Raw genomic sequence first — 8,550 nt, 5'->3', positions numbered from 1 at the left:
TCTCTCTCTCTCTCTCTCTCTCTCTCTCTCTCTCTCTCTCTCTCTCTCTCTCTCTGCTTCTTTGAATTATTAGTTTTTGTTCTCTTTACTCTTGTCCTATATCTCCACCTCCCTCATCCTTTCATGTATTATGCAAGTGAAATCTTTGCTTATTCCCAAAAACTATATGTGATTTTTTTCTTTACCTACTATCCTATGTTCTACATCCCTTATAGAATATGAGTTTATTAAGAGTTAACAGTTACATTACTACTTCTTCATGAACACACACACACACACACACAATCTGTTGTATACCTTAAATACCGCATTCAATTGAAAAGATTTAAAAGGGAGCAGTGAGTGTGTACTGACATTTTTAATGGAAATGTCATCAGGGAGCACCCCATAGGTGGTCAGGTGATCAAAACGAGCAAAGTAACAAATGGACAAAGGTGTGAGTTCAAATAGAGCTGAGCATTTTGGAATTTCCTGCTTTATGTTATTTTGTGATACCACTAATGTTTTGAGAAGTTCTACGTGCTTATACTAGTTTTTCATTGCTACATAAAAATTTTCAAAATTTAACAGGTCAAAGTAACATTATTTGGCACAACTTCTGAGAGTCAGGAATTCAAGAGGAGCTTGGCTGAGTGCTTCCTACCCTGGCGTTTCCTGGACTTGTGCTGTTAGATGGGATGGTACTATCTGGAAGCTTGACTGGCCTTCTGGCTCGCTCATGGGACCATTTAGCAGTGCATTTCACCAACTTACTGTCTAGACGTCTTAGAAATGCTCACAGTATGGCTTCTTCTAGACCAAGGATTCACCAAGAGAAAAATAAGCACATACTAGTGACTAAGAAATTATACTGATGTCACAGTTACTGTCCACTTTACTTGATTGATCATATATGTGGAATTCAACCCCACATCTTATGCATGGAGAACTACAGTGAGGAAAGAATGTCATGGGCGTGTGGGTCACTGTTGATGTCTTAAGGCAGTACTTGATACAGCTAAGCTGAGAAGTATTTATTCTGAAGGAATAGTGTTTGCATGTTCTTGTGAATGAAATTGTTGCTACATAGTTGGCAACAAAGTAATTAAACTTTAACTTGAAAATGTGCTACTACTATGAATGACTACTGTTGCTCTCCAGCCACAACTCAAGGGCCTTGGCTGTAGTTATACCCCAGATGTATTAGAGAACGAAGTTTTGTTCATTTGCTTTTCTCATTTCTGTTAAGATCTGAGTTTGACTTTTCCCTTTTACTCATTCAGATTATTTTGAAGATAAAATGAACAAAGAGACAGAGACAGAAAGTTCTTCAGCAGTGGATTCAGAAAACTTTGGTGAAACCACTGATATCTTAAATGTGGTAATTATTTCCTGGCTATTTAGATATGAGTTATGTGAATTTTAATTCCGCATGAACTGGTGTATATGTACTTTTTATGTTCTTTTATGTGTGAAACGCTGATTTTGTTAATATTTGATAGTACATATTAATATTAGTGAGTGTCACTGTGACATTGCCTTTCCCACATAACTCGACCTTTGGTCACATGAACCTTTCACCGTCTGGCCCTACTCTGACTCCTTTCTGCTAGCCTCCCCGGCTCCTCCCGTCTCCTTCACTTAGCCTCTGAAGGGACTCGAGCCAGTCTAAGCATGGCAAACATGGCCTTGTCCTTCTCCCCCATTCCCTCTGCCTTGCTAAAAATGGTTCGATTAAATTCCCAAAGCCAAGGTCTGTTTCCTTATTTAGCTACTTCTTCCTCTGCAATCAAAAGCCCCCTTTGGCTACCTTAATTAACATGCCCAATCAAAATTGAACATGTCATCTTAACTCAGCTTTCCCCTTGTACCTTTAAAAACTGCCCTTTTCCTGTGTGCCACATGTGTCGCCTCTATCCAGAGTCAGGCCTTTGTTTTCTATGACAAATACCCGTCCCCCTCTCTTGTTCCCTTCCCCTTCTCCCTCATCATCTACCTCCTGTCTTTCTTATTCTATGCCTTATGTATCTGTATAGCAAATAAATCTCCTTTGTGCTGAGAACTTGGTCTTGGACTCCTGAGCTAGTACTGACCTGTTCACCCTCCCTTGAAGTTTTGCAGTGATTTGATGGTCACTGAGAACTATTTTTTAGCCTCCATGTGTTTGTGTAATGGGTATAGTTTTCCTTGCTATTGATTTCTACTATTTTCTTTTTTACTCCATATGGTCTGATAAGATGTCAGACATTAAAATGTTTTTCAATTTTCTAAATTTCCTTTGGCCTTATATATGGTCTATTTTAGAATAAGCTCTGTATGCTATATGTTAAATCCCCTTGATCTATAGTGTAATTTAACAGTAACATTACTGTGTTGATTGTTTGCTTGAATAAGAATGCAGTACTGAAGTCAGCACTATTACTGTGTTGGAGCCAATTTTATTAAAAACTTGAGTGCTTCAGTACTTGGTGTGTGTGTGTGTGTGTGTGTGTGTGTGTGTGTGTGTGTGTGTAAAATGTCTTTGTGATGAATTGTGCCCTTGCTCAATATGTAGTGACAGTCTCAGTTTCTAATTTTGGGTTTCAGTATTTTTTTTGTTAAATATTAGTATAGCTACTCCTGCTAATGTGCAGATTTAGTTCACTTTGAAATAAATTTCTATTCCATTCAGTTCTCTGTATGTTTTGCTGATGCAGGGGTTTTGTTTGTATAAAGCATATTATTCATTATTTTGTTAAATCCAGTCACCCAATTAGTGTCTTTTAATTGGTAAATTAACACCATTTACATTTGGGTTATTATTATTGAAAGGTGTGTATATGTTGCTGATTTATTTCCAAAAAAAAAATAAAGAAGTCAGTTAATTTCTTCTTGTCATAGAATGTCTTTGTCTCATCCTAAAAGTGGTGGCTAACTATACTGATAATATTTCTCATAATGTATGCCTAGTCTTAGAGCAAAACTAAAAGATGTATTCTTTTCAGTGCTCTCATGGTTGTGTTTGCCCATTTTCCTCTTCTAGATATAGTATTTTGTTGTCTTCTGAGATACTGGTGATCTATTAGTCATGGCTTACATAGGTACATACTTATTTTGAAAGGTCTCCTTTGATTTTGAAGGAAAACCCTGCTAAGAGTCTTAGTGTTACTATTGCTGTGATGAAACACCATGACCAAAAGGAACTTGGGAAGGTTTTTTTATTTCACATTTCACTCACAGTTCTGTATAACACTTCATGAAAAGCAGTGAGGGCAGAACTCACACAGGACAGTGATCTGGAGGCAGGAGCTGATGCAGAGACCATGGAGAGATGCTGTTTACTGGCTTGCTCCCCGACCTGCTCAGCCTGCTTTTTTGTAGAACCCAGGATCATTAGCCACAATGGATTGGGCCCTCCCACATCAGTTACTAATTGAGAAAATGCTCTACAAGCTTGCTTATAGTCTGATCTTATGGGGGCATGTTTTTAAATTGGGCTTCCCTTCTCTCAGATGACTTTAGCTTATGTCAAGTTGACACTAAACTAACCAACACACTAGGTGTGGTAATTCTGATTGGCATTTTTTTCTATTAATTGAATTAAATATATTATCATTCCATTCTCTCTAGTCTTTAGGTCCTGCTGATAAATCTTACCTTATTCTAATTGATTTGCCTTTAAATATAACTGAGTGCCTCTCTCATGGCTTGTTTGTTGTTGGTTGATTTTGAGGTGAAGATCTCATTCTGTAGCCATTTTGTCTGAGAATTCACTCTTTAGTCCAGGTTGACCTTGAACTTATGATGGCCTAAAGGCCACAGCCTTCCTAACATGTTTCTATGTTGAGGTCTACACATTTGTTGGAATGGATGTATCTTACACTATTATGAGGTCCTCCTTAGTAAGCACCCCATTCCTTATGGTATAACTTGAGGTCTCTGCTGTTAGTGTTGATTTCAGTTGCAATTGAACTTTCTAGTATAAAGTACTTGTAGGATATTTGGCAGTGATCAGTTTTTGACCTGATGTGTGTACAGTGTCAGTTTGGTAAACCCACTCTGTACAGTCACGCAAGGCTATCATGCAGAATCTTACACGTTTGTTGGAATCTCCTTCTCTAGCTTCTGACAGTTGGGCTCTAAAGATTCCTATTTTCCTGGAAAGCTCCTTTCTTTCCTCTCAACATTGTATTCTAATTCCACACTGCACAGAATTCTCAGGGGGCACTGTGTCAGTATGTCTTCTTCTTGGCCAACCTGACACTAGGCTTATGCCTACCGAGCTAGTGTGGTATTGCCTGGCAACTGTTGTGTAGCCTTTGCTGGGGAGGCGTGAACAAATGTATTCATTACATATAGGAAACTAACAACAGACCAAAGGGACAGTACTACCAAAATCCATGTAGATGACCCAGTGAGTTTATTGTGGGTTACTTACAGGCATAACCCACAGTGAGGGGTTAAGTACAAGTGCATAGATGATCCGAGGTCATCTATGAAAATGCTATTACTGAAAATCCTATCCCAGTGTGTGTGTGGTGCTACCCAGCAGTTGCCTCTCTTGAACCCCTGTGATAACTTAAAGGCGGCTCAGCAGGCCAGAGAGCCTCCCCTTACCAGTAGTCCTTACTGCTTCTGTAACCTGGAAGGAGGGACTGGGGGAATCTCACAAGTGCCACTCACTACTTGAGACTTGTGATTTATTTCCTTCCTAAGTCTTAGTGAGCTTCTCTTCAAGATGAAACACTTTGATTGGCAGGAAATTGCTACAACAACAAGGTTGCAAAGCTAGGAAACTATAAGAGGCTTTAATTTAATTCCCAGAGACATTGATCTTAGTAAGATGGCTCTCCAGTTACAGCACCTGAGAATAATCTTGGAAATATGGAGAAATTCTCCAGAGAGAGCTTTCTGTGCTGATTTTAAGTCTCTTGTCTATCTAGACTATGTGTCTTCCCCAGCCCCCAAGTGTAATTTCATATAGTTCTGAAGCTGAGGGATGAATAGCAATTAGTGCCCCAGCTGAAAGGAAGCCAAATATAAGCTCATAGACTCAGAGAGACACATAGCACATTGTTTTCTCTCATGCATGGACTCTTGACTGAAAAGGTGACATGAAAGTAGCACGAGGACCTGTTCGGGGCAGGGGCAATGGTATGGGAAGGTGGTAGAAGGATATGTGTTGCTGGAGCACACACCGTGCATACATGGGAACACCATGATGACACACTGTCATCATGTATATTGTCATATTAGGAAACGGTTTTAGCTTTATACATGTAGGACTATAAAGAGTGAAACCAGAAGTCTGTTAGCTCGTGCCAGGTATTTCCATATCCCTGAGTTCCAAAGTCTGCCCTAGTGGAGTTCACTAGGGCATTTTGTCTTTCCCTGTTACCCCACCCGGGTGCCCCCCCCCCCCCCGAGCCAACTGCCATGTGAGTGGTCTTTGGGACACCTCTTTCCTCACACTTCTATGCCCGAACTCCATGCATCTCTAAGAGTCTATCACTGAAGTATTACATTCTGCCGTTTGCCTTTCTTCATCCTCCTAAAGAACTAGGAAAAGCTCTTCTTTTGCTTCTAATATGGAGAACCTGAAAGGCCCTGGCTTGCCCTAAGCTATATCTTGCATATTAAGTCTATCTGTGGTGTTCTAAGTAGCTTTTCTTTCTCAGTATTATTAGTATGACAGTGTGGGATAGATTGTATTAAAGCCCAGGTTTCTTTACATTCATTATTCATTTGTAGTTTTCCATTTATCTAGAAGATATATTTTTATTTATTTCAGACACATATGATGACCACAAGTTCCAATGAGAAGTCATTAGATTTTTCACCAATTCAAAAACAACAGGTATAATACATAGCTGTTATTGTTATTTTTATTATTATTATATTACTATTATTGTTGTGGGTAAGAATAGTTTTAATTATTTCTTTGAAAACTTTTTGGAAAGAAGACAAAAAGGTAATCGCTCACTTACATTGAAATTTAAGACAGGATTACAGTATAGGTAACTCCTATTTGGTTTCTTTTAATGGTAGCTATTTCCTCATAGAATTTGACTGCTAGAATTTGTTTTTCCAGTTATTTACCTACCCCATGATAATGATTCTTTTCAATTGAGCAATAGATAGTCATCTTAGGTTACTTTGGGGAAGGAGCTAGTATTTATCAGAATGGATCTCTGAATTTGGTTGTGAATGACTTTGCCTGAGTCACTATGCTGACTTATCTGGATAATATTCACATGTTGCTAGCTCGAAAATTTTATGTATTTTTTTTTTAGCATTAACTAGTTGATAACCATTTTGTAATAAGGAAGGATTAGCATTAAACAGGATTAAAATGAAAGTTACAAATTGGTTAGAGGCTATAAATGAGTAAGGAAGAAATTTTAGTTAGTAACAGTATTAGTAGCAAAAAATCAGTCTGTGGTTCCATAACCTTCGATAAATGAAAACCTGCTCTGCAGTCTTTTTGTTTCTCCTGACATTTTGCTTTTAATGACTTTAGGGGCCAATGAAATAAAAATATGAGGTGTTTGGCAGTTACTAAAATAAAGCAATTGACTGACATTTGGCTGTGGAAATCATGGAATTTCTGTTTTCTACTGCCTTTGCTACCTCATTAGTTTAAAAATTCTTAAAGACAGATCCTACAAAATTCAGAAAGATCTTGCTTAGTTATAACAATGCATAGCCAGCCCTCAAAAAGTAAGAGGCACAGTGGGGAACGGCATGCCTTTCAACATGGGCGAGCTGTTCTCTTGACAGGGTTGGAGAAGCTCTGGGCGCACTCACTGCCTTGGTGGCCTACTCTGCCTCAAGCAGGGTCTTCCTTTCCAATAGATGCTAGGCTTAGTTTTCCTGAGTTGCCGGGACAAGAAGGGAACATACATTTAGAAATAAGTTCTAGCAGCTGGGCCTGACTCCCTTAGGATTATAAAAAGAACTTAAAAATTTAAAAGGTTTCTAGTAACAATAGAAATGGACATTACTTTTTAAAAAACTGATATATTGTCCATATTTCACATATTGCTTTTATATTAGACTGTCAGGCCTACTTTAGTGAGTAAAACAGATTGTATTTCTTATACTATTTCTGAGTATTAGCTTGTTAATTCATAACTCATGTTTTTAAGAATTTATTTGGCAAATACTAATGAACCTCTAGCTATAGCATGTTTCCCAGTTTGTAAAGTTTGAATTAATGAGCCCTCACCCCATATGAGCTTGTAGATACAAATGTAAAATTTTTGCAGTGATTTATATAACTATGTTGCCTTTGTCGACTAATAATAGTATGGTGATTACTTCAAAAACTTTACAGAATCAAGACACGGTTGAGAAAGAGACGGAAAGCACACCGTCCACTGAAAATGAGGATAGTTATGAATATGAAGAGATGTCAAAAATAAAAGAAGGGACAGTGTACAAACAATATTTAGCAAAAGGGATCTTCATGATACGACCACCCGAGATTCTGGGAGCATTTTCAGATAAGGAAGTGGGTAATGGCCTAGACCAGGTGGAGCCGAAGGTCTTACCTGATGTAAAGGGCTTACAAAGCGAGGAAGTAGGAAAGGAAAATGATGAAGAAATAGTCTCTGAGAAGAAAACTAAGGTGATGGAAATTCCAGATGTGAAAAAGGTTAGAGACAGTGAAGAGAACTCAAAATCAGATTCGTTTTTTGTTGAGTTACCAGATAAAGACATGAATTCTGAGAGTGAAGAAAATAAAGATATTGCAGAGGAAAGCAAAAGCAGTGAACAGAATATGATCTTTGACAGTGAAACAGAATTGGTAGAAGAACCAGACAGTTACATGGAATGTGAAAGGCACAGTGAGCGAGACAGTGCTGAGGAGTTGGAGCAGCACAAGCTAGTAGAATCTAGTAGCGAAGAGAAAGATGACGATGAAGTGGAGACTGAGCACTACTTGTGGTACAGCAGGAAGTGTGCTGAGCAAGCGACTGAGAATGAACTCAGAACAACCAGATTTCTTCCAAAGTATGATCTTAAGCATGACCACTTGTCAGGGATCCCAGAGGAGCAGGAAGGACCAGAGGATTCAGAAGGAAATGTAGTAGTGGAGCAAGTAGGACAGGCACAAGAGGAAAGTATGGAATTGGAAGGAGACAGAGAGGAGGCAAAAGCAGATGCCCTGTCAGATGTCATTACAGAAAAAGAGGTGAGTGAAGGTGAGGGAGAGTCAGAGGGAGAGGGAGGGGATGGATTGGTGGGTGAAAGGGGTCAAATCTGTGAGAAGGGGGGTTTAAGAGAAGAGCGATGGCAAAGGATACAGGAAAAACAAGAGAGGAAGAAAGGTAAGGGTAAAAAAGAAAGGTGCCTCCTGGGTATGGAAGAGAGAGAAGAGGATGAAGGATGGGAGAAAGAGGGTGAGAGAGGAGCTAGAAGAGAGAAAGGTGAAGGAAACCGAGAGACAAGAAACCAAGAGATGGAAGAAAGAGAAACAGGGGATGGCAGAAATGAAGAGGAAGGGGAGGAAGAAGAGACAGGAGAGGGGGGAGAAGAGGAAGAAGGAGAGGAAGAGGGAGAAGGCACATCAGAGGAGCAAAGTATGGA

The 8,550-nt window shown here is 39.1% G+C and overlaps 1 protein-coding gene across 6 annotated transcripts in view; it reads left to right on the top strand.

The window, feature by feature from the left end:
* The window catches only part of Rpgr (retinitis pigmentosa GTPase regulator), a 46,323-nt gene that overhangs the window by 23,657 nt on the left and 14,116 nt on the right, over positions 1 to 8,550 (top strand). For 4 of the 6 annotated variants that reach the window (XM_028767815.1, XM_028767817.1, XM_028767818.1 and 1 more), the window contains exons 12-13: positions 1,263 to 1,360; positions 5,750 to 5,815. In XM_028767815.1, coding sequence (XP_028623648.1) covers positions 1,263 to 1,360; positions 5,750 to 5,815 — 164 coding nt within the window. Of the gene's footprint in view, positions 1 to 1,262; positions 1,361 to 5,749; positions 5,816 to 7,294; positions 8,156 to 8,550 lie in introns of all 6 variants that reach the window. The other 2 variants (XM_028767821.1, XM_028767816.1) reach the window with 2 other exon arrangements.

This window comes from Grammomys surdaster, unplaced genomic scaffold (assembly GCF_004785775.1).
Source record: "Grammomys surdaster isolate TR1022 unplaced genomic scaffold, NIH_TR_1.0 182, whole genome shotgun sequence".
Classification (NCBI taxonomy): Eukaryota; Metazoa; Chordata; class Mammalia; order Rodentia; family Muridae; genus Grammomys; species Grammomys surdaster.
This window is presented reverse-complemented; position numbering and strand designations above follow the sequence as displayed.